The sequence below is a fragment of the Alternaria dauci genome, chromosome 4 (assembly GCF_042100115.1).
Source record: "Alternaria dauci strain A2016 chromosome 4, whole genome shotgun sequence".
NCBI lineage: Eukaryota > Fungi > Ascomycota > Dothideomycetes > Pleosporales > Pleosporaceae > Alternaria > Alternaria dauci.
In genome coordinates, this window is record NC_091275.1 from 2,544,079 (window position 1) to 2,569,060 (window position 24,982).

The window sequence follows — 24,982 nt, forward strand, 5'->3', positions numbered from 1 at the left end:
GATCCTAGCCAAAGACTCGAATGCGTTTGATTTTAACCCCTCTGCCATGTCCATCATCTCCGGATTCATCAATTCTTCAAGTCCCCGTCGTCGGCAGGAATCCACAGCGTCTTCTGCGACAGCGTCTTCTGCGACAGCGTCTTCTGCGACAGCGTCTTCCTCAGCAGCGCCTTCCTCAGCAGCGTCTTCATCAACAGCGTCTCCTCCTCCTCCGCCTCTACCGTCCTCCTCTGTTCCTGGTGCGTGGGATCGTGGCCGTGCCTGCGTGATCAACGAGACCAACACATACTGGTCGTATGGAAGGGGACATGGTGTACGTAAACCCTTCCACTTATTCACGCAGACCTATACTAACATATCGCAGTGTAGTCAAGAGTCGGAGAGCCCGCTTGCGAATGGCGAACGGGTTTACATGAAACAGTCAGACGGTACTTATTTCTGGGCAGTCTTCAAGCAGCAAGCTCGGACTACACTGGCAGCCAAGGCAAACCTGGACCAGATGGTAGTAGCCGTCGGCGGCAACCCTGCGTCGTTTCGAACCAGGCTAGCTAAGGCTGACTACGTTCTGGCTCGGGAGGCGCCTATCGACGTTGTACGCGAGGAGGATGAGGAAGAAATGTTCTGGCTTTCGTTCCCGATTTACCTGGGCCAGCCGGCGTCTAATCTCTTCTGGGGAGTAGGACGGTTGGAAGACGGTACGCTGACGATGGCGGCGTCGACCCAGGGCGAGATGGAGCGTTTCTAAAGGCATGGGATACATGGCCGTTGGGCCGATGAGGTTTTGATTTTGGTGTGAGTATTGGTCGGCCCATTGACGGAAGACATCCTGTCGATGGAGGAGCTGGCCGCTTGATACCAGATAAGCCAAGCACAAATGAAGACAAATCTCCTCACATGAAGTCTGTCTTACCATCATACATATCCCATAATGCTCTTGCAATGACGACTTCTGGTTCATGTTTCTGCTTCGACACTTCGGACATGGACAGTGACAGTACAGTAAATTGGCCCGAAATATCACTGACGACCTGTAGAATATCTTCCAAGTGTATACGAAATCCTTGGTGTCGTTTGGAAATTTGGCATCGTCATGGCTAACGCTTGGGCCTCTCACTCCGGCGTGATATTGATGTTCGCTAAGTGTTCACACTCTTCTCGCACACTACACCGCAACACACAAAGAAATCTTTGCGATCATTCACACGTCCACAGACCATACAAGACAGTAATCCAACGATTCGCGAGCGGGATAATAACGACGCTGTGTACTGTGGTAGGCTCTCAGGTAAGGCGACGCCCACCCTACTCGACTCCTGTATACGGAGGCCGCACCGGTACGCTTGCAACCAGAGGCAGAAGCTCGCGAAGCCGAATTCTCCTTGCAAGCCGATCGAGATCTTAGAGAGGTTACGCTGACGTCTTATCAGCTTCCCGCTCAAGCGCTACAGCCAGACAAGAGTCGCTGGAGGCACTCTGATCGCGTTCGGCGATTCGAACGATCCACACCGCAACGATTGATCGATATGTCGACAGCAACTGCGTCTTCGCAGAACCATTTCTCGCGTCTATCAGAGGAGGTGACCACACGCATCATGGAGTACCACTACGGCAGCCATATCCGGGGTGTGCTTTTTGTGAAATACGTACGTCATTTCCAGCATTCAGGCTTCGTATCAAGCAGAGGTCCTTCCAGTTGCGAAACATATTGGCCTGACGACGAAGGAAGTAAGCACTGTGATGAGCCAGCGGCTGTTTCAGTCGGAATGAAGAAGATCCAGCAGATCCTGGAGATCCGGCGTGTCAGCAAGCTCTTCGCTCGCTGTCTGCTTGACGCCTTCTTCGAGAGCCCTGTTATATTTCGGTTCGTGTCGTTTGGTACTCCAGATACGGACAAGATTATCTGGTTCCTACCTTGCCAGATCGAGCCAAAGCTTGCCCAACATGGCACAGTCATTCGAGTTGGACACGCCAAATCCGGTAGCGGAGGCCAGTTCGTTGGAAACGAGACCGATAACCATCACGTAAGAACTTTTATGGACTTGGCTCTGAGCAAGCGAACATGTTCGCTCAGTATAACCAATGGCGATGCATCGCTGCTGGCCAACGATATCAACAGGGCTTTCATCCACAACCCAAATGGTCTTACTGTCCGAGGCATCCAATTCCATGGGGATTCCCAAAACCGGCCCGCCATGCTTTGGTCGCGGATGGAGGACAAGACTAGTTTGGATGTATCGAAACGTGCTCGAGCACACCCATTGGTGGACGGCGGACCTTGGTCACTACCGATACTTCAATCCACACCCCCAAATTCCAGGGCATGTGGAGCCGGAGATGGCAGTCTCGGTTGACATATAGATGTAATATGAACAGGTTTGACGGAAATACAGCATCTTGGAGGGCGAAATATCCAAAGACGGATCCATAGGCGTGTGACGAGATCTGCTCCAGTTGAACCAAAGCAGCCCAATCTGTCCAAGCTAAGTTCAGAAGCTGCATGCGTGGTATAGACGAAGCCAAGGATTTGTATACAGCTCATGAAGGGGTTGGTATGTAGTCCATCAGACACGAATGGCGTGTTTGCTATATGAAAGATGTATCTTCCACTCTTGCAAGTTGTGTCCTGTATCCAAAGCTTCCGAATTGACGCTGGCATTCTATGTTCCATGTAAGCAGCAAGTTGACTCCGCAATTTGATGATCGTAGATGCTGCTCGTCAACCTAACCAAGATTCCAAGAATGAGATAAAGAATCTTGTAAGGCCCCGGCATTCCGGTTGTCATGAAAACGTGGCATCGACATGACTGTACTGTTGACAAGTACATGGAACTCCAACTTCAAACTAGCCCATTGGCGATGTCGACGTGCAGGTACTGTGCCATCTGTTGTGGTGCCGTTTTGGCGTAGCAATTCTCAAGTTTGGTGTTCGCCTACTCTTGTCTCCCACGACTCGCGGCTCCGATTTCTTGTCAGCTTCACCACACGACCGCCACACAGGACCACACCCGTAGTGCCAGAGGCAAGTCCGATAGCTCTCATACGCGAATAGTATTCGCGATAGCTGCGATACGTTCGTGGGCATTTCTGCGCTATCGGTCACCGCCGCAGTCTAATACTATCGTCACGCCCTTGGCCACCAATACAACAATGACTGCGACTACGACTACGACAAAGTCTTCATTCGCCCTCCAGATACCTCCGAATGATCCGTGGCGGTACCGACGGCAAAAGGGCACTGCTTGTACCTTCTGCAACGACACCTCGTTGCGGCGTCAGATCGAGTGCGAGTGCAACCCCACAGCTGCAGGCCCTCCTAACAACGTAGAGAGAATACTCTGGATTATATCTGGAGTCACCGATGCGACTCTTCTAGAAATCTTCGCATGGTTCAGCCAGACCTACAAGGCTGATCGCACGAAAGGCAGGCAAGTTTTACCTCAGCGACACTCACAGACAGCTCTTACAGCATATTGCCCCACCTCAAGATGATAGCGCTGACGGCTGTAGGTGTTGTCGGAAGCCCATGAGACGATGGAAGCACCAAGCAACCCCTCAGCTGGGCGCCGGATCCGCAGATACCAACATACTTGTCGTCTCCACGACAGCTAGGAACAGCTGCGCACCAGAGCGCGATCGTCGTTTGATCTCATGCATGTTCGCCGACAGCCACCTCCTCGAGCGAGACAACGCATGAAATGTGTGGACAGGGTAATCGCGATGACAAGTATCCTACAAGGCTCCTTACAACTTCAAGACGGCAATGACCGTGAGAGAGAACAATTCTCTGGTGCCTCTCAACCGCGAACAGTGCCCGATGCCTCATTGTAAGTCGGCTTTTGAGGAGGTCGCAACATCGCTAAATGGAAGCAGCTTCAACGCCCATCTTCTGTTCCTTCGGCTTGGACTGAGAGCAACATACAACTTCGTCTGCATCCCACGGTACGGAATACTACCTCAACCAGTATGAGCCGGATATCACGACCGCTTGCATATATGCTCGACCGAGATTCCAGGAGACGAGCGTGTTGAGAGAGCTGGAAAGGATAGGATGACGTACGACGCATGGCTAGCGAAAGAGAAACAGCTGGATGCCGCCTTTCGCATCTGAAAAGAGACGGATAAGGGCACACGTGAGACCGCGGAGGTGTGTTTCCACTTTTGCGGGTTTGCGAATGACAACCATGGGTAAGGAAGACGTGGCCTGGTTTGTAAGAGAGTTGTCGACTTCAGGCACCCAACACTAGAAGACATAGGACGATGCTACGAGCGACGAGGACATTGAACCCAACGTCTTTTTCCAACACCCCAAACTTCTGATATTCCTGACGTCTCTAGAGCAACTTCTTTCCTCTCCTGGTACCATACACAAACGCGAAGAGCCTTTTCCAATCCGTGGTGGAAGATGGGCACGTATGCAAGGCATACTTGGATCGCACAATCCCCTCTTTAGGAGCAGTGAGTCAAGAAGTGGATACGACTGCCTCATCCCCAAGTAAGAATATGTCCAAGGCAACGTCCTTACATGGCCTGAGCCTCGACGCGACTCTGCGTTGATCCGGTATGGTTGCACTCGTTCACCCGGTGGGGACAATTTGATCTCAAAGAGGCGCTGGGTGCAGCATCGGTCGCTATATCACGACGCACCGCCGTACAGTTCCAACAGCTGCATCTTTCCGAGCAAGACTATGCGGGCTCTATCCCATCGCCCCACTGAGCTCTTCAGGAAAATGTTCAAGCACACATGCCCATTCGATAGCCCAGTGCTTGTAGCATAGAATCGCCAGCATCACATCGATAATCCAAGGCATTCTTAGTGCGAGGTCTTACTCCCAAAGCACTATTCCGTTGTCCATGATCAGAAGCGTTACTGGTCAATGCCTGATCGGTTCTTGGAGAACATTCCTGGAATGTTGGACCTCCGTGAAGTCTGTCGCAAATGCAGTGGCTATATCCTGGATATGCTCTCCCGGAACAATTTCCAGTACCAGAGTAACAGTCGGCTGAGCAGATGAAGGCTTGTAATCGTCCGCGAACGCGATACATCGTGGTCTCAATTCCGGAAAGTTACTCAATCTCTTCTCGTGTCGAAATCTACCATGACAGTGACAATAATGGGCGGTAGTTGTGGCTGTCATGAGAAGTATGGCTATTTACTCCGCTTCTGTCGTTCAGAGATCCATTAGGATATGTGCATGGTCTGGTGGCCATGGACAGGAACCTTGGTTACTAGCGATCGGCCATGTTAAGTCTGCAGAGGCGGGGTTCTTAGCGCCATGTGTATTGGACTGCTCGGCGGACGTATCAGTAGTGACGAGGATTCGGATCGACATCGATGTGCGACGAGGAAGAGGCCATCCCTATCATACAATAAGCTCAGGTGTGGCCTGAGACGGTCGTCTAATCAGCGAGGTCGCTTCATTGAGGGTGTAGGTGTGCATACCTGAGCTACTTTGGCAAGATTTCGCGGCGACCGCCAGGTTCCCGCTGTGGCCGAACGCCTACTCTTGATCGTAAAGCATTCCAGGGGCAATTTGTCTGCATTGCGGTCTATGGCCATGCTCATCCGGAGCAGAATACTGGGTGGAAGAGTCGACGACGAGATCGAGTCCGCTTGCGACTTGAATTCAGGCTCCCAAGAGTGCGCCAGCGACGCGAGAAGCTGGAAGGGGAGGGAAGAAGTAGGGCGAGCTCGCCGTGGGGTTGCTCAAGATCGCGCCTCTGTGAGAAGATGGTAGAGCGATCTCTGTCAGAGCGTAGGTTAGGCAGTCAGCCTACTCGGTTGATCCAAAGTTTGAGTTGAAAACAATGAGAAGTGGGCGGCTGTTGGTCGTGATAGAAAGTGAACTTTCAACCAGGGTAACAATCAATCGCCACCACGACCAAAGACCACAAATCAACCACCGCGTCTAAATCTCCTCGGTCGACATCCTGATGTCGTCGGTGGGAAGCTTAAACAACAATCAAGGGGATTTAGCCAAATGCTCGCGTCGCTTCTTCGTAACGCTCTGTGCTTCTTGCCCCGCGAATTACTACGCAAGCAGCCAGCGCACCAGTACATAAGGAACGGTAATGGGATACCGTATTCTAGTCGTTCGAGGCCACTCAGGCGAGTAGCCTGGTTTAGGCGCTTACAAGGAATGCATCGCGGACCAGCGTCACCTCGTGTGGTCTGGAAGGCAGCGTGGGATATACGGAGGATGTACAGGTCTCCATGGACACAAAAGGCAGATGAGCCAGGAGGTCGATCAATGAGCTTTGGGTGCTGGTGCAAGACGATAATGTGCAAATTTGCTCCGGAGGTGGCCCGTCCCATGCGAGATGGGATGAAGTTGGGAGGTTGGGGAGCTACCCCACCAGATTTTGGAAGCTCCCCGCCCACTGCGCGCTAGACAGACCCCGGCCTCCGATACAGGCCGACCGAGTCACCGATAGCTTGTCCAAAAACTGCGACCCAACAGCCACGACCACATGCTCTGCAACACGACAATGGCGACCGTACCCGACTACTCACGGCCGACGACGCCCGACAACGGCACCAATGGCCTCGTCTCGCCTCGCACGCCAAAGACAGGCCTCGCCCTTACCGAGTACAGCGCGAACCCGAGTCCGCCTTCCGAATCCAACCCTTCACGAGCCAACCACGTCGTCCCCGACGCCTTCCTCCTGCCCAATGGCTATCCCGACTACCTCCGCCTCATCCTCACGTCGCGCGTCTACGAAGTCGTCCAGGAAACGCCCCTCACCCATGCGACCAACCTCAGCAACCGGCTAGAATGCAATGTTCTGCTCAAGCGCGAGGATCTGCAGCCCGTCTTCAGCTTCAAGCTGCGCGGCGCATACAACAAAATGGCACATTTGGAACCCAAGGACAGGTGGAAGGGCGTCGTCGCATGCAGCGCCGGGAATCACGCACAAGGTGTCGCATATTCTGCGCGCAAGCTCAAGATTCCCGCGACTATTGTCATGCCTTCTGGCACTCCCGATATCAAACACAAGAATGTCTCACGGCTAGGCGGCTCGGTAATACTACACGGCGCCGACTTTGATGCTGCAAAGGCAGAGGCTGCGAGGCTGGAGAAGTTGCACGGCCTGACGTCCATACCGCCCTTTGACGATCCCTATGTCATTGCAGGCCAGGGCACTGTTGGCATGGAGTTGCTGCGACAGACCAACTTGCAGGACCTAAAGGCCGTCTTCTGCTGTGTCGGGGGTGGAGGACTCATCGCAGGCACAGGTGTATACATCAAGCGCATAGCACCGCACGTCAAGATCATAGGGGTGGAGCAATACGACGCCAACGCCATGGTCGAGTCGCTCAAAGCCGGAAAGCGCGTCTTTCTGAAGGACGTGGGACTGTTCGCGGACGGAGCCGCCGTCAAGACAGTGGGAGAGGAAACCTTCAGGATATGTCAAGAGGTCGTCGACGAGGTAGTCCAGGTAACAACAGACGAGACGTGCGCCGCCATCAAAGACATGTTCGAAGACACGCGCTCCATTGTTGAGCCCGCCGGCGCACTCGCTCTCGCAGGCCTAAAGAAGTGGGTGAGCCGGAACCCATCACCGGATCGCAATCGCGGTCTGGTTGCCATTGCCAGTGGCGCAAACATGAACTTCGATCGCCTCCGCTTCGTCGCCGAGCGCGCCGCCATTGGTGAAAACAAAGAAGCCATACTCTCCGTCACCATCCCCGAACAGCCCGGTGCCTTTGCTAAGCTCGTTTCCGTCATCCACCCCATGGCCGTTACAGAGTTCAGTTACCGTTACTCAGGCCCCGAGTCCGCCCAGATACTTGTCGGTGTCGAGCTCAAGGCTGCAACGCGCACCCGCGACCTGCCCGACCTCATCGACCGTCTTCGCGCTGAAGGCATGACTGCTGAGGACCTCTCTCAAGACGAGCTTGCAAAATCACACATCCGCTACCTTGTTGGAGGTCGCAGCAACGCCTCCGACGAACATCTTTTCATGTTCGAGTTTCCCGAGCGGGGAGGTGCTCTGTACAAGTTCCTGAACACATTGCAGCCAGGCATGAACATCAGCCTTTTCCACTACAGAAACTACGGAGGAGACGTTGCGAAGACCTTGGCCGGTATCCAATGCAAGGAGGAGGACAGTAGCAAGCTGGCGAGCTTCTTGAAGGACATTGGGTATCCGTACAAGGAAGTGACCGACAGCCCAAGCTACAAGATGTTCTTGAGGCAATGAGACCGATGAACTTAGGGAGAAGGGACAGGACCATGTCAAGATAGGATCGGACACGAAGATATGAAGGAACAATGCAGATACCCCTTTGCTTTTGTCATAACAACCCACTTACTTCCAAGCGGCATACAGATTACACAGCCTATACCCAGACTCCCACAAGCACTACCTACCAAGGCCAGCATCCATCTGCCTTGAGGTAGCCTCCGTGCTCCTCGTCCCTCCTCCCCTCCAAGATGGCAACCATGGGCTTCGCTCCCTCACTTGTAGGCTTCGCTCCATGCTCCACTCTATTCTACCCCAGAAATCAGTATGTGTTTCGCCAAACCAAACACAACCGCAGAGTCAACTGCAGAAGAAACAAAACATACCATTGGTCCTAAATTGCTCTCAGTAAATCCAGGACAGAAAGAAAACACTCTCCACCCTCTGGGCCCATACTCATAGTCTTGACACGCAGTCAGCATATTCAAAGCCGCTTTGGACGTGCGATACGGCAGCTATCCATCTCAACCATTAGCATGAGCCTCGGCCCACCAGGGGGGGAGGATACGATGAGCATCTTACGATTTTGTGTTCCTGATGCGGATTCGTCCTGTCACTTCTCAACCCAATACTGCCAGCTCCACTCGTCACGTTGATGATTCGTGGCGTCCTTCCCATCTTCTCGCTTTTCTCGAGTAACGGCGCGAAGGTCTCGACGACGACGGCGGGACCAGTGACGTTGGTTAGGAAGGCGGCTGTCATGCGTGTGGACAGAGAAGCTGAGGTTGGTTCGTTACCAGTTATCGCGGCGTTGTTGATCAGGGCGTCGAGGCGAGCGTATCTCTCTTCGACCACGTTCTGAGCATCACTGATGCTCTTCTCGTTGTTGACGTCTATCTGCAAAACTTGTACATTCTGAGGCAGTCCTCGTTCCTGTAAAAGTTTCACAGCGGCTTCGCCTTTTTCGAGAGATCGGCTGCCGAGCAGAATGTAGTACTTGCCATCACGCAAGAGTTGGGCGGCGAGTTCGAAACCGATACCTCCGTTTGCTGTATCCGTAGTGTCAGCCACCAACACCTAAGAGCTTCAACCACACGGAAGGGAGGAAAGATAGAAGGGGAGGAGAAGCCACATATCGTATCAAGAAGAAGACAAGGGGCTGAGGAAAAGTAGTACTTTACCACCGGTGATGAGAACAATGATCTGTTCCTTAGAAGCCATAACGTCCATTCAGGTATACTCTAAAAGGAGCTGGTATGTTGGTTCTCCGCTGCTGCCAGACTTGTTTCTATTTGTAAACGAGAAAGTCCCGTCTCTTTATACCTCTTTTCTGCCCTCTCTCGCTTCCCGATCTTACTCATTACCACTTTACTTCCTCAGCTACCTGGTGTGCTCTTCGGCTTGTACGGCGCACTACCCACTCTTACTGCCGCATGTCCGAAAGTGCAATACGCTATCTGCATACTCTGATATGTTATGTGCTGACAGTGCGGGAAGCACTTTTTCAGCCTCAAGACATGGCATGTAGTGCAAAAGCTCCAGGAAGCAAAACCATGCTGGAACCAATGAGCGTCCTTTAGACCATCTGAACAGCATGTCAGTAACGGACTATTCGCCGTCCGAAATCAATCGTCTTAGTCGATTGGCGGGGGTAACGGATTTAGGCTTACATCCATGGAGTACTAGTAGATGGAAGCCGCGGGTTTGTTGAGGATACGAAAGGAGGTTAGACTGGGGAGGCACGTTCCTGTTTCAGCCAACGCGCATGACGAAGCTTGATTGATTCTATCATTTGTCTGTTGAATATCTAAACTGTGCGGTGATGTTTCAAGCCGAGAGCCGCTGTCGGCTGCATGTTATCCTATGATGCAAGCTCCACCCTAATTCAACAAAAGAGTAAAAACGCCAGCGCCTCACCAACGCCAACCTGATGCAACAGTGATAGCGAGTGTAGAGTTGGTCGGACGGAACAAGAGCAACTGTAGCTATGCACGGTCATACTCTATCTTCTGCAAAATCCAATACTTCGCAATCGTCCTCGAAGAAATTCTCCTCGTTGCCCTCCTTCTTGATACGTCTTCTTCGCGTGGTAACGACAACCTGTTCTACCTCCTCTTCACCGTCCTGGAGGACAAGCTTGTTCTCGACCTTGGCAGCAACGCCAGCAATATCATCTTCTCCAGAATCGTATGCTTGGGTGATGGGCGTCGAAAGCCGGGTCGCTTCAACACTCTCGCCAAAAAGCCAGGGCGAGCTATCTTCGTGGTGGAGGTCGGAGACTAGTCCTGGTAGAGAGGGCTGGTACTCACTGCTCTCATCAAGAATCTCGAGAGGCTGCCTTGAGTAGACAAAGCGTGCGACACGTTTATCAGTGTAGAAAGGCTGGTAAGGGGGATTTGTCTCAATCTCAGAGAAACTGAGAGGTGCAAGAGGTGACGTGACGGGCTTACGGGACGGCAAAGATCGAGGAATCCAGTCGCCATAGCAGTCCTGTGTCGGCTCTGGATCACCAGGCTGCGGGAATAGTTGCTCGGTGATAGACAGCGGTAGTGCGGAATCCGGAATAGGGGCAAGTCCAAATTCGACCGTCTTCTTCTTGGTTATAGACGCAGTATTGGATGACTTTCCTTTGCCTGTCGCAGCTCGTATCTGCACTCGCCAAATCTGAAGTACGCCACCTGATACCAATGCGATTGAGCCACGGCCTCTACCAGAAAGCCAGCGTACACTGTATGGCTTGATACCACTAGGTGACGATGGCAGCGTCATCTTGTTGTCGCCTGCATGACGTATGTTGTTGATTGACTTGCCTACGCCAGCGGCGACGGCTTTGCCAGACTTTGCGCCAGCGGCAGGTGTTACACCTAGACCACTTAGACTGAATCGAGATCCCGCGCCACTGTTCTTCGCGCGGACGGCATCAAACCAAGGCTTAGCGCTATTGACGGCCTGCATTGCTGAGTTAACCATGCCGGTTGGACCCGTGGAAGCTGTGACTTCTTGTGGCGGGGCAGGGGACGCCGTAGGACGAACTCGTCGAGCTGGGGGCCATTGGAAGGCCGACGCAGGCATAGGAAACATGTGTACTGTTCCTTTGTCGGTTATGACTGCTAGTTTGTCGATTCGAGGAGCGGACCAAACAACATCAATGACGTTTGCAACAGTCATTCTGGTAAAGCGAGCGACTTGTCGAACATAAGGACCGGCTGGTTGCTCTCGAAGCGTCTTACGGACTCGTCGAAAATTCATGCGCTTCAAGTCCCAAACATCCTGGTAATCACCCTTCTTGCTCACAGTCATGAGCATCAGACCGCTGGGAGCGAATGACATGAAGCTACAGCCGAGAGCCGCAGGTATGGTAGCAACAGGATGCAGAGCGTTCTTGTTCCTTGTCTCTTCCGCGTCTATCAGTCTCTGCAAGTCGTAAACAGAGATGACAGTTGCTTCTTGTCTTGGTTGAGTCTGATTGTGGCCATGAGTCGGTGGGAAGTAGTGCTGCATAGGATCCTGACCATATGACACGTTACTTCCTTGCTGACCTCTGTTCATGTAGCTCTTGAAGGCTTGCACTCCTTTCTCGGTAGCCCAGCGTGCGCCCTTGATTGCAACCTGTGTCCCTTCCCGCGTAATCCGATCGAGCAAGCCAGCTTCGTTTGGCATATCGACGGCGCAGTTGGGCGATGGCTGAGGTGGTACGCTATGGTGTGCGAGACCCGGAGCGCGCTCATAGTAGGGTGATGTCAGGGCGACACCGTTGACAGGGTAGAGCGCACTCGAAGCGGGTGGCGTGACTGCGAGCCAGCGATCAGAGAGAGAAAAGACGGGCAAGCCATACTTCTCAGGGGGGATCTCTTCATGACTTCCATCGACGGCACTCGAACCATTTGAGTGGACGGCTCGTTCGCGGTTCTGCACCGAAGTCCACAGTTTGCCGATGCAGCGGAACTGCTCGACATATTCTGGGTGGTTTCCCAGATAAGGTGCGAACACGAAGACCTCGCCACTTGCGCCAGATGCAACGACAACAAACTTGCCCTTTGCGTCGATGACAAAGTCGCCTAGAGGGGGCGGAGGTTGGAAGAGAGGACTGTCGATTGGACTCGTGAGAGGGATCAGAGGAGTTCGGTACAGGACAGCTACCTTCCGTCTCTCTTTCAGTGAGTAGATTTCGACGGTCGTCTGGTAGCCACTGATCTGCCCATCGCGATTACCGTGTCGTGAGGATGGCCTACTGGGCGACTCAGAAGCTGAATCGTCAACGACAGAGGATGCGCCGCTGCCACTCGAGCTTCTGCTGTCCTTGATGACCGGGCCGTGAAGAATGAGTGCGACTAGCGGACGAGAAGCAGCTAATGGGTCATGCCGCGATGTCCAGGGCAGGATTTTGGCACCTATGACACCACCCCTGAGGCCCTCTAGACGGCCCACGATGTCCATCTTGCTCTTCTCGACGCGGAACACGTCGAGCCCTCCCTGAGATCCGACGAGCAGCACATTCTCGGTTGAGCGAGCAGCCTCGTCTCCTGCCAGGGAGAGAGTGTCGAAGCCACAGAAGTAGCCTCCCTCGCCGGGCTGGATGCCATCAGTCGGGCCGTTGTTGAGGCCGAAGTCGATGTTTGGCAGGCCATAGTAGTGTGCTTGAGGTTGGTGTGGCAGGGGCGGGTTTGGCACAAAGTGTTGCGAGGGCGGACGAATGCCCTGTTGCGAATACATGGAGGCCCTACGGTCTCTGCCGGGCGAGTTCTGTAGACGGTCGCCAAAGGTTGTGTACTGGCTTGGGTGACTCAGAGGCCTTGCGCCTGGAGGTGAGTTGGACATGGCCTGTTGTGCATACAGGCCGTCTCGTGCACCTGGCGAGTTGTGAAAGGTAGGCGGTGAACTGGCAATGGCTATACCGCCGTTTCCTGGCGAGCCCGAGTTGGGAAAGAAGGGCACCGACTTGGCCCATTCGGTGGTGTATTGTGCGGCCGTGGATCGCGTGGCACCGATAGCCGATAGCAATGGAGACGTGGTGGCATGGTAGTTTGAGGGTGGAGACGTGGACGACAGACGCTTTGCTGAGGACGGCGACTTTGTTCTGCGGCAAATCAGTCAGTCGTGTTTGAGGGCAAACAGGAGTCACTCGGCCGCTCCTTCCACCTGAGCGTCACTACGGGTGTGCACATGGCAGGGACACACATACATCTCTCTGGGGTAGATGCGCGTAACCTTGTCGGCCGCCCTATTTCTTCTTCCCAACTCATACCTCGACGTGTTGCGACCGCGGGCCTGGGGCGTGTCCTGTACCTTTGTGCCCTTGCGCTGTTGCTTGTGCAGGTAGCTGAGGTTGGAGACGGGCGTCGTGTGCTCGGCGGCGTTGTCGGGCGATGAGCTCATATAACCTGCGGACAAGCGTGTGCAAGTGTGTGTTGGAGCGCCAGCTCAGTCGTGGGAGCGTTGCTGTGTGTCGTGGCCTCGGGGTAGGGTGTGGGAGGGTAGCGACGGATGAGGGCGGCGAGGGAGTTTGGACGGATGCTTGGACACAGCGGTGCGTCATACGCCTTCGTGACCAAGGCGCGTGTGAAGGGTGCAGTCCCGTGCGTGCACAGCAAGACGCTTGCTTGTACAGAGTACCGGCGGCTGCCTTTGGTTCCTGACTCGGCGGCGCGTTATCTGGGCCTATCTGGTCGTCGCTCGGTATCGTCCGGAGGCTCGTCGTGGCTGCCGTCTGAGGCGCGGGGCTGGAGCTTCGCGCGGCACGCTGTGTGTATGAGGCTCCTCAGCGCGCAATGCAAATGAGTCTGGGGGCAGCGCGCAGTGGTGAGTCGACCGGGAGCTTTATCTAAGCTTCCAAGTGTTGAGATGTGTCTATGCAGGGCGTCGTAAGTGCAGTTAGCTGTGTTGCTGGCCTGGCCGGTACTGAGGGGCAGCTCATGGCTTATGCAGGTGCATGTCGCGCCCTCACCCTGCCATTCGCCCTTCGACCTGGCCGCCGCCGGCACCGCCCTTTGCGCTGATATCTAGCCCCTCTTTAGCTGCCTTGTAGTCATTCCCAGATTGCGGGCGTGCTAGCTGGGTCAAGTGACTTCAGCGGGCACGGTAGATGCCTGAGTAATGTTGTTGGGCAGCCACATGCGGCCTTCCGCGATGCATTCCGATGAGTGACGTCCTGGCATGCATATCACGAGGCCCACATCCCGCGCGGCATCCCCTGGCCTGCACGTGCTTGTATCTTGGACCTCATCATCCAAATCCATCCTCTCACTTCACTCACGAGAATTGACTTTGGCAAGGTAGCATCCTTCTCCTTACCGATGCACAACCATGGCCGTCGGTCCGTCTTGTCCCGTCGGCAAGGACGCCCACCAGCGAATTGACTTTCAGCTCGGACATGTGCCCAGACAGCCTTGCCCGCAAGCTTATGATGGTTTACCACTTTTGGCGCAAGCGACCTGCCATCTGAGGAGAGTTCGCGTCGTACGTGCTAACCGATGTAACTAATGCAACCCAAACTTCGGAGTAGCCTCAGGTACAAAAGTATGCATCTCCCGGGCGGTTCCCGAACACCTAGCTGCTCACCAAACATCCGCCCGCCATGTTTAGGTCAAAGTTGCTCACCATCGTCTCCTTGGCCCTTGTCCCTGTGGCTCTTGCACAATCCGAATACACAAATCTCCCCCCAGTCCCGCCGGGCGTCTTCAGTGCAAGTGCGCGCGCTGAAATCAAAACCACCGTCGACGCTGCCTGGGACACACTCACCGATTTCCCCAACTACGGAGCTTGGAACCCATTCGTGCGCTATGCTCTCGTCACTTCAGCCAACAACATTACCCTACCCGAACAGCGAGCTGTCGAGGGCAACTACCTGTTCTTCCGCGTGCAAATCCCTCCACTTCCCTTGCCGGTGGACAAGAGCACACCAGACAACCTCTTGCATACGCAGTTTGCGTTTGAGCGCATAACTCATGTACAGCCGGAACTCGGGAGGCTGGCGTGGGATTACTTGGCGGAAATCGCCGTCAAATCGAGGCGATGGCAGGCCGTCAGCGACATAGGCAATGGCACTGTCTTGTATGAGTCTCATGAAGAGTTCAATGGGCCGTTGGCTGGAATACTAAAAGCGACGCTTGGAGAGAGCTTGCAGAAGTCTTTTGAAGCACAAGCACAGGGGCTGAAGTTGTACCTGGAGGGTAATTAAATACCGTAGGATTGCGACATGTCAGCGTCTTGTGCCATCCATAGCAAACTCCTTTCAACCCATGTTCATGACATTCCAATGGGATGGATGATGTAAAAGTCCGGCACGAGATATCGTCGGAAAAGTTAGTCCCAGATAAGCAGCGTTGAAAGGACGGCGCCATGCCGGGATCCCTGGCGCTCCGCGGGCATGCGCGCCTCTCTGTCGCAATCGCACATGTGCAGTACACGCTGCACCATCAGGCGCTCACCTACCATGAGGCCTTGTCTCAACAACATGTCGCTGTACTTTGACTGTCTTTTATAACACATTCCCTCTTTTAACACACTCCCTCCTTGCTTTGGCACTAGTTACGTTTCCGCCTCCGCTATCGCGACACCCCGAGGTCGCATGCCGCACAATCGTTATCGCCCATGTACACTGCTCTTCTCGAGGACCTCTCTCCATCATGACGATAAGCCCTGAGCTCGAAGCCTTTGCGCGAGCAATATCACGCGTACTGGGCTGGGCGTACTTTTTGGCGTGGTGAGTAGCACCCATCCTTCGTCGCACACTCTGTAGTTCCATCCTAACTCGCAGTCAGGTCCCTGTCTTTTTACCCCCAACCCATATCCAACTATCTCCGCAAATCCACGCTCGGTCTCGCCATAGACTTCCCCACCCTCAACGTCCTCGGCTTCACCTGCTACACCATTTCTACAGCATGCTTCCTGTATTCACCTACTATCAAATCACAATATGCATACCGTCATCCGGAAGCGCCTCAGACAACAGTGCGATTCAATGACTTTTTGTTCGCAGCACATGGCGCAGTCATGTGTGTGATTATCTACAGCCAGTTCTTTGAGAAGATCTGGGGCTTCGAGATTGGCAAGAGACAGAAGGTCAGTCGGGTCATACTCGGGGTTTGGTGGGGATGCGTGCTTGCTATCGTCGTCGTGGTCATCCTTGTGGAAACCAGAGGAGCACAAGGAGACGATGCACAGGGGTGGGCGTGGATCGATGTTGTGAGTCCATTCCAAATCTACACCTTCTGACCTTGCGAGCTCATGCTAACACCAAACAGATCTACACACTCGGCTACGTCAAACTCCTCACCGTGTTTCTCAAATACATCCCGCAGGCCTGGGTTAATTACAAGCGCAAATCTACGCTGGGTTGGAGTATATACCCTATGCTCTTGGACTTTGCCGGAGGCTGGCTTTCGCTTGCGCAGCTGTGCATCGATTCCGCGTTGCAAAACGATTGGAGTGGTGTCACAGGCAATCCAGTCAAGTTTGGGCTGGGCAACATTACTATTGTGTTTGATATCATCTTCATGCTGCAGCATTACGTACTGTACAAACATCCTACAAAGCGTGTCGAGGATGAGGACGAAGAGGAGAGACAAGGACTTGTGGCGGGCCAGAGGGACTAGAAACTGCAATGCAAGGGTTCGTCTTGAAGTATCGCAATGGTGAAGTGCTGCTTCATCAGACCTGTTGATCCAAGGAAGCGGCATCAACACTCCTCTCACATCTTTGAACACTTCTTACTACAACCGGAAAAGAATCCGGCCCTTTCTTCGACAAACTCTGCGTATGTACCGTCAACTTCTACCGAGGAGTGCTATGAAAGTAGAGACACGTGGAGCAGGGAATGGGAGAACCAGCCTCCTGCTGCGTGCCCCGGCCTCATAACAAGCGCCGACGAAGACTAAGCGCAGCGTTCCTGAATCACCCTCTACCAGAACATGCCCCGCACTAGCCTGCCGCGGGACCACTCCGAACCTCCCCACATCTTTCCGAGCAAGTTTCGGTAGAACATATATCCAGCATGAATTCACGTCTCAATCCTACAAATACATACTGAACCCTGCTTGGTGCATTCATTCCTCCAATTCCTATCTAAATACCATCTTCTCACATTTATCGCAACTATGGCACCAAACTGGGACAGACTTATTCGATTCATCGCGACAGATGGTCGTGAGCTGCGGGGTCAACCAATACTTCCTTCGCCAGACTTCGATGTCGGTACGACCACCGAAGAGACGGGACTAAAGGCCAACGTGATTGATGTCAAAAACAACGACATCTTTGACCCAGTCACCAAGGTCACAGACGAACAAGTAACAGTCAAGAAACTGCTCGGTCCAGTAACAGTGGACGAAGTGCCCATCATCCGCTGCATAGGCCTAAACTTCATCAAGCACAGTAAGTTCACCTCTCCCCCAAGCGATTCCGCCTACTGTTATACTAACAACCTCCCACAGTCCAGGAAGGTGGCCGCACCCTCCCTCCATACCCATCCACCTTCATAAAAGCAAACACATGCTTAAACGACCACGGCGCGCCCATTGTCATCCCCAAAATCGCACAAGACAACCAAGCCGACTACGAGGGCGAACTCTGCTTCATCATCTCCAAGGACGCCAAAGACGTATCCGAAGCCGAAGCCTACGACTACATCGGCGGCTACACATCCGGCAACGACGTCTCATCGCGCAAACTCCAACGCGACCCTCTGCTCGCAGGAACAGTGCCCCAGTGGAACTTCTCAAAAGGATTCGATACTTATGCGCCTCTGGGGCCCCAGCTCGTTTCCACAAAGGTCATTCCTGACCCGTCCAAACTGCATCTCAAGACTATTGTCAATGGGGACTTGAGGCAAAACTCGGGTATTGACGATTTGTGTTTCAAGATTCCGACCTTGGTGAGCTATTGCAGTCAGGGTACTACGCTGAAGAAGGGAACGGTGTTCATGACGGGAACATGTGCGGGTGTCGGGTATGCGATGAAGGAGCCGCAGTTCTTGAAGCCTGGGGACGTCGTTGAAGTAAATCTGAGTCCGGAGATTGGCACACTGAGAAACACAGTAGAGTACGCTTGAAAAAGAACGGATACATTCTGATATTAATTCAAAAAATATACACAACTACGTATTCAAATCTTCGACTTGGCCTTGCCCTTGTTCGCCAACTCCTCCCTCTTGAGCCTGAACCTCTCGGCAGGCGCACCCGCAACGAATCTCTCTGCCAACGCGTCAACAGCATTGACCACAGCTATCATCCTCGCATCCCTAATCGGCGCATTCTGCAACCTCTTCATCTCCATCATGCTCTTTCCATCATTCACCTTTAGCTGCTCTTCCAGGAACTCCACGACCTTGCGTTGAAACTCCTCACCCGTAGCGTCCCACACGTAGTTGTAAAAACCCGCATGAACCAGCTCCTGCGCCGTGAGCTTCCGGCCAAACATGAGGAAGTCATTGGCCCTGTGAATGCCAATTGACTGTGCAAACGACAGCGCTGATCCATTCTCAGGCACGAGACCAAGGGCCGAGAAAGGAACTTGTAGCCATGCCGTCGAGGACGCAAGCACGATATCCGCAACGCCCGGGAACCAGGCTGCACCGCCGCCGACCGCCGGGCCATTTAGCGCAACGATGAGGACTTTGCGGTGGTCGATCATGGAGCGCAAAAGTTCTGTCGCATACGAAAATTTACCCGCCCAGGCCAGCTTCTTCTCCCCGGCGTTTTTGAATTCCTCGGGAGCCCCGGAAACGCTGCCAATGTCTGCGCCCGCGGAGAAGAATCGTCCTTCGCCGGTTAGGACGGTGAAGATGGTGTCTGGGTGCTCATCTAGAACGCGTAGTCCGGCGATGACGTCTGGGATGAGATTTCCGCCGAAGGAGTTGAGGGCCTTGGGGCGATTGAACTAGGGAGTCGTGTCAGTTGGTGATATGTACCATAATGTAGGAATAGATGAATTGGCCAGAGAAGCACTCGTTATATTCCCGAGAATATCATTACCGCGGAAGGAGGAAGTTTGGGGGAATTTCATACCGTGATAATACCAATCTTCCCCTTAATCTCAAACTTGATGTCAGAGTAGTCTGATGTAGAAGTCATGGCGTTCGTAGCTTCTTTTCGCAGTTCCTTGAGGTGACCCAGTAAATCCCAACTACGACTAGTACACTTCGCTTTAAGAAGTGTTCGATGAACTGTTCTTTTTTTAGAATGACGGTCCGTTGGAGACTTTCGGCCGTATAAGCTGACTTGGAATTGAATAGTAAGCACTCCCCGCAGAGAACGCGATAGGCCTCGGTTCGGGAACAATCCTGGAAAGCTGGGGTTCTTGTTGGACGTATGCACGCGTTGATCCGTACTATAGTTATGGGACTTTAGAGATGTGATTGATGAATATCCAGCTTGAGACGCCGATTGTGTAATGGAAGTGATGCAGTGATGTCGCACGGCCGCCTACGCGTGAATGAGTTGCTAACGATGCCGATGTGGACATGTCGCGTTTTACCTCGGCACGTCTTCGTGGCACGTGATTGGGGGCGTTACTTCCATGATTTAGGGCGCGCAAACAACAACAAAAAGCAAGCCAATTCCACACCAATAATTGAAATGACTGCAATTACTCTTTGATGCTTTGTACTGAGTCGTAGTACGTGTATGAGGACACACAGCTTAGATTAGTGATTCATAATAAATGACTCGTATCTTGCACAGACTAAATATGACGCGCCTGTTCCTTCATAGGAGTGGATAAAGGAATTTATGATACATCTACTACTACTAACCCTCGAAGACTCCGTGGTTCAGCTCAACGCCAAAATCCTTGGCCATAACGCGCATATGCGCTTCGATATCGTCCTCCATGCCTCTACCAACACCGATTAATTGCTTGAGCTTACTCCAGAAGAATACCGCATCGCTGAGAGCCAGCACACAGCGGAACCGCAGATGGTTGACCCAATTCTTCCATCGCTGGCTTACGCTAAGGTCCCTGGACTCAATCAACGCCCTACTAGCCCACAGTCCAGTGATCTTGATACGATTAACAGGCGAGCCAAGGAACTGATTGTTGCCCTGTACAATCCGCAGGTTGCGTCCAATGAAGAGGAGTTCCCGCGGGAATTTTGCGTCGTCGCCGAGAATGAGCTTAATGGCGTCGCGACCTTTGGCTTGCATTTCGAAAGCGCGTTCAGCTTGATCTTTGCCTTTTCTCTCGGATTTGAGTACGGCTGCTACACTTTGGTCACCACCCTGGTACGGGCGCATGAGCGTTGCTGATGCGAAGATGTCAGCGTGCTTGACGCCCCAACTGCTGACAATCTCCTCAATCTTGGCATTATCAAAGGCAAGGAGTGACTTCCAGAATTCAGAGTATTGGAGGCGGAATTTAGGATCCATGCGAATGTACAGGCCATGATCAATAAGGACAACCTCGGGCTGTCCGTTCGGCAGCCGGCGGATGAAGATGTTTCCAGGGTGAGGATCGCAGTGTACCGCACCCCAGAGGAACATTTGTGCCGAGAAGAGGTCGACAATGGTATTCATGGTAGTCTTCAATGAGACACCAAGACCGCCTTTGCCGTCATCGCCTCGCCATGAGTTGCGGTCCGGTTTGAAGCACTCGTACTGCGTGGCGTCTTCTGGGACATGTGTATCAACCTTAGCGTCCTTGGGGATGGGTGGCAGAAGGTTGCCACCAGCACCAGGGCTGCCTCTGCGCCATCCGCCCTTCCAGGTGTTTGTGATGCCTTCTTTGTCCCACAGGCGCACTCCTTCAATCCACTCCGCAGTCATAACACGCTTGCTGGAAAGCTCGCGATACACCGCAGGAATGTAGACCCGACCATTGAGCCGCGGCTCCCCAGCTACGAGTCCCTTCATCTCTACGGCGTTGTCCGCTTCGTTCTCGAAATCAGTTTCCAGCATCAGGCGCTCGGAGATGTATGGAACCAGCGTGTAGACAGGAATGCCGAACCACCAGGTATAGACTTTGGAGACGACCTTGAAAGCCCACAGGTCCCATCCGACCTGCTGCGCAATCTCTCTCTTCTGAATCTTGATCGCTACCTCTCTTCCGTCTGCCAGCCTTGCCCAGTGCACTTGCGCAACACTTGCGCTGGCCCTTGCAGTCTTCTCCATTATGCCTCGACCCTCTTGTCCTTCGCGCGTGAAGCTGACGCCAAAGACTTCTTCGGGACTTTTGCCAAAGTCCTCTCGTATGACTTGCTCGACTTCCCACCATTCGTTTTGCGGCGCGTCGTCAAACATTTGCTGGAACATCTTCTGGAACTGCGGTGGTAGTATCGCGCTCTGCATGGCAATCGCCTGCCCTATCTTTAGGTATAGGCCGCCATTGTACCGCAGCAGATCGAATATTCTCTGTGCATTGCGCGCATGCAGGTCCTCGATGCTGTTGGCAAGCGGTGGGTGCGCACGGAAGTTGATCTTGTAGTCTATGCCTATTACAAGGCCAGTCTTGAACGTGCGCAGACTTCGAGTGATGGATGAGGCGTAGAACTGCCTGTCAGCCAGCCATCCCGCGCCGAGCAGCGCAGAAACGACAGCAAGGCGGCGCACCCATTTTCGGCGGGTGAACGGAGGCTTGATTTTGCGCTGTCTTGGCTTTGGTAGGTCTGCGGGATTGGGAGGGCGGAGAGGCTCCCATTGTTGTGTCTGCAGGCGACGCACGATGGGTGCCTGGCAGAGTCGCGTGGGGGCGAAGGTTGATGTCAGCAGTCGTGATGTCGCATATTGGGCAGGTGCTCTTCGAAGAGCGGACAAACCATGTATCATGGCTGTCGAAGGCAGGACGAAATCAGCGCGAGAAGAGTGTGGTAGGACATGAGGACTACGTTGTAAGATTGAGTTATCTTTCGCGCATTGTCGGACTTAAAGTCATGACGGCATTTTCAACGCCGCCTGACAAAACCGCTATTTCGTCCGTGCACCATAAGACATAGCAACTCCATCTTCCGATCCAACCCGAATCTTTCACTCTCTCGTCCTCTTGATACACCGTCTGCGGTTTTAAGTGAGATATCTTTTCGTGATAATCAAACGTCTTGGCTTCGTGTGATTGCTCAATGAGAGAGTTCCGCCCAAAACTGTCTAGTGGAAGAACACAGTGGACGACTGCGCTGTGCCCGTTCACGAGAATCTCCCTTTTTTGAACCAACATGTAGGACAGCCTGACATGCAGAACAGCGAGCCATATTCTAGGAATGCGTTCTCACACCAATTGGCACTTGTTGACGTGAGTTGAGGATGCACTCGGAAAGTGGCGCTGGGAGAAGGCCAATTCTTGAACGCTCCTCACGACTGATCATCCTGTGGCACTTGACTCTTTTCCACAGCGTGGAGATCAACGTCCCACCTCTTTGCCAGTTCCTCGACCACACCCATCCACTTCTTCACCAGAGGATGCTGATCCGATACCTCTCTAAACGTGGGGTCTTCCTCCTTCCCTACAACACCCCACTTCCATATTCCTTCTTCATCGACCCACTGGCGACCTAGCAACTCCTCGATTGCAAGCTCCTTGCGCGCAGACCCATAGACGTCTGCTACTTCTTTGTGGATTTGGTCATTGTGACCTCTCCATGCAGCGACGAAACCCTGTAGCACTCCTAGTATGTAACCGACCTTCAAACCCAGATTTGCGCCGAGCGAGTAGCCTTCATCGAAACCTTCCTGTACGTATTGGCCCTTGCTGTTGGCTAGACCCTCGCGATATGCATCCGTGTCCAGCGCACGTTGACGGGATGGAAGGTCTGAAAGTATTTCATGGCTGCGTCCATGTGACATGTTCGCAGCGAGGGTGGGTGACGCAGGCGCGGAACCATAGATATCGTCGAGCGCATTCTCGTGCGGAGGCGTGGGAGGAGCATGCCCGGCAGCAAGTTGAGTTGGGCCCAATGTGGGAGACATGTCACCGAGTGCGTTCACAGTGGGCAATTTCCTCCTCGGCGAGGGTTGTGCAAAGTGTAAATTCCATGTTGCGAAATGTACCAGGTGGGGTCAAGAGGGAGGGTTTGGTGGAGACTAGTGCTGTCTTCGGCGGATGCGGAGGCTTGAACTTCTTTGAGCGCGGATCAGCAGTCTTCCACTACTACGAACGCTCGCATAGCTGGAAGTCGTTCGCCAGCACGAGTGAACGGGATTCCGATAAATTCAGGCCGTAATACCCAGCTCTAGGTGATGGTGCCTCCATTGGCGCGGACGGACGAATATTGGGACGTTCGTCCAAACTGCATCCTTCAGGCGTCCACTCACTTTATCAAGGACGGGCAACCATTTCAAGTCATAATAGCAATTCATTGATCTCGCAGTTCTGCGCAAACCAAGCATTTTCAATTAACACTCGGTTATTATGGTTGCTATTGACATCGTCCGCGCTCACAACGCATCGTTGAAGAGCCTATCACCAAATTTAGTTGCAGTCTTTGTTGGAGGTACAAGTGGCATTGGCTTCTTCACAGCTCGAGAGGTAAGTCGGGACTGAACAAAGGCATACAGGACATATGCTGACTAGACAATCCCACCTCTACAGTTTGTCCGAAACACCACATCACCACATGTTTACTTGATTGGCCGCAATGCCACAGAGGCTGGCAGGATTATCGAAGAGCTCAGCTCCATCAACAGCTCGTCTCAGGTCAGCTTCATTCAGCAGGATATCTCACTCCTAAAGAATGTAGACGAGGCGTGCAGCGAGATCAAGAGCAAGGAAAAGCAAGTCAATGTACTTTTCATGACGTGCGGATACCTTACGATGCAGGGACGCAACGAGACAGCCGAAGGTTTGGACAGGAAGATGGCAGTCCAGTACTATTCGCGGATGCGATTTATCTCCCAGCTCACGCCACTGCTCGACAACGCCTCGGCGGCTAACAACCTCTCTCGCGTTGTCAACGTCCTGGACCCGCAGGCTGGATTGAGGCTGGGCGGCCTTGACTATTCCGACCTCTCCCTGAGACATAACTTCAGTCTCCGGAAGGTGCTGTTGCACGCGAGCGCCATGACTAACCTCTCCATTGCCCACTTGGCAAGTGAAAACCCCAAAACGAGCTACATCCACGGATACCCATCTGCTGTGGATACGGGGGTAACGCGAGAACTATTCGGTCGCTTCAATAAGGCTGTCACGTTGGCGCTGGGTGGTCTATTTGGACGTTTCCTCTTTGTCCCGCAGATGGAAAGTGGCGAGAGACACTTGTTTGCAGCCACTGCACCACGTTACGCGCCCAAGGTAGACGGCGCCCAGACAGAAGTCATTGGAAGCGACGGAGTGAAAGGAAGTGGCAGCTATGTCCTGAACTGGAATGGGGACATCTTGACAGATACAAAGAATGCGCGGAAGCTGAGGGAAGAAGGGGGCATGGAGAAGGTTTGGAAGCACACCCAAGAGGTCATGAGCAAGATCGCGGAGAGTGGAAGGTTTAGTGGATAGAGTTTGGAAGGCTGCGCCTGACGTAGGATCGAGCGGGCCGGGAGAGCATCATCAATCCTGAATCCATGGGACAACTGAATCGCGCTGTGGGGGGCATTATCGATAGGCGCACGTCTTGCGCGATGAAGCTACAGCTGAGACGTGTGGGTTGAATTGTCCCGAGGCGCAGGTGGTTGGCGTTGGTGTCATGGCCGAATGTGGAAGAGGCAGCACGCCGTCGTGTTCGTGTTTGATGAAGAAAAAACAGAGTATGATGACGCCAACGTTGTTTCTTTGTATCCATTCTGTCTGTCTGCGACGCGACATGGTGGGTGTTCCCAGAAGGGTTGTATCGGGTAGGGGATGGCGTTTATGCGCTCCTTGGCTGCTAGCAACACATGGCTTC

At 53.3% G+C, this 24,982-nt stretch overlaps 10 protein-coding genes across 10 annotated transcripts; 6 read left to right on the forward strand and 4 right to left on the reverse strand.

Annotated features, from left to right (window-relative positions):
* Positions 1-296: 296 nt before the first annotated feature.
* On the forward strand, positions 297-745 carry ACET3X_005395 (uncharacterized protein; the record flags this gene model as incomplete). Its single annotated transcript, XM_069451596.1, has 2 exons — positions 297-313; positions 370-745. The coding sequence occupies 2 exons, from the start codon at positions 297-299 to the stop codon at positions 743-745; spliced, it is 393 nt and encodes a 130-aa protein (XP_069307439.1).
* A 5,741-nt stretch (positions 746-6,486) lies between these two features.
* On the forward strand, positions 6,487-8,202 carry ACET3X_005396 (uncharacterized protein; the record flags this gene model as incomplete). Its single annotated transcript, XM_069451597.1, has 1 exon — positions 6,487-8,202. One exon carries the CDS (start codon positions 6,487-6,489, stop codon positions 8,200-8,202), a length of 1,716 nt encoding a protein of 571 aa, XP_069307440.1.
* Positions 8,203-9,947: 1,745 nt separating this feature from the next.
* Positions 9,948-14,030, reverse strand: ACET3X_005397 (uncharacterized protein). The gene is made up of 2 exons (XM_069451598.1): positions 13,367-14,030; positions 9,948-13,261 (listed from the first exon to the last, which is right to left on the reverse strand). The coding sequence occupies exons 1-2, from the start codon at positions 13,558-13,560 to the stop codon at positions 10,180-10,182; spliced, it is 3,276 nt and encodes a 1,091-aa protein (XP_069307441.1). The 5' UTR covers positions 13,561-14,030; the 3' UTR covers positions 9,948-10,179.
* Positions 14,031-14,414: 384 nt separating this feature from the next.
* On the forward strand, positions 14,415-15,378 carry ACET3X_005398 (uncharacterized protein). The gene has a single exon (XM_069451599.1). The coding sequence runs from the start codon at positions 14,759-14,761 to the stop codon at positions 15,359-15,361; it is 603 nt and encodes a 200-aa protein (XP_069307442.1). The 5' UTR covers positions 14,415-14,758; the 3' UTR covers positions 15,362-15,378.
* A 431-nt stretch (positions 15,379-15,809) lies between these two features.
* On the forward strand, positions 15,810-16,778 carry ACET3X_005399 (uncharacterized protein; the record flags this gene model as incomplete). The annotated part of the gene is made up of 3 exons (XM_069451600.1): positions 15,810-15,886; positions 15,945-16,368; positions 16,428-16,778. The coding sequence occupies 3 exons, from the start codon at positions 15,810-15,812 to the stop codon at positions 16,776-16,778; spliced, it is 852 nt and encodes a 283-aa protein (XP_069307443.1).
* Positions 16,779-17,279: 501 nt separating this feature from the next.
* Positions 17,280-18,232, forward strand: ACET3X_005400 (uncharacterized protein; the record flags this gene model as incomplete). The annotated part of the gene is made up of 2 exons (XM_069451601.1): positions 17,280-17,556; positions 17,616-18,232. The coding sequence occupies 2 exons, from the start codon at positions 17,280-17,282 to the stop codon at positions 18,230-18,232; spliced, it is 894 nt and encodes a 297-aa protein (XP_069307444.1).
* Positions 18,233-18,285: 53 nt separating this feature from the next.
* On the reverse strand, positions 18,286-19,253 carry ACET3X_005401 (uncharacterized protein; the record flags this gene model as incomplete). The annotated part of the gene is made up of 2 exons (XM_069451602.1): positions 18,286-19,059; positions 19,188-19,253. 2 exons carry the CDS (start codon positions 19,251-19,253, stop codon positions 18,286-18,288), a joined length of 840 nt encoding a protein of 279 aa, XP_069307445.1.
* Positions 19,254-19,928: 675 nt separating this feature from the next.
* Positions 19,929-21,941, reverse strand: ACET3X_005402 (uncharacterized protein; the record flags this gene model as incomplete). The annotated part of the gene is made up of 1 exon (XM_069451603.1): positions 19,929-21,941. The coding sequence occupies one exon, from the start codon at positions 21,939-21,941 to the stop codon at positions 19,929-19,931; it is 2,013 nt and encodes a 670-aa protein (XP_069307446.1).
* Positions 21,942-22,460: 519 nt separating this feature from the next.
* On the reverse strand, positions 22,461-23,075 carry ACET3X_005403 (uncharacterized protein; the record flags this gene model as incomplete). The annotated part of the gene is made up of 1 exon (XM_069451604.1): positions 22,461-23,075. One exon carries the CDS (start codon positions 23,073-23,075, stop codon positions 22,461-22,463), a length of 615 nt encoding a protein of 204 aa, XP_069307447.1.
* A 442-nt stretch (positions 23,076-23,517) lies between these two features.
* On the forward strand, positions 23,518-24,597 carry ACET3X_005404 (uncharacterized protein; the record flags this gene model as incomplete). The annotated part of the gene is made up of 2 exons (XM_069451606.1): positions 23,518-23,634; positions 23,698-24,597. 2 exons carry the CDS (start codon positions 23,518-23,520, stop codon positions 24,595-24,597), a joined length of 1,017 nt encoding a protein of 338 aa, XP_069307448.1.
* Between the last annotated feature and the right edge of the window lie 385 nt (positions 24,598-24,982).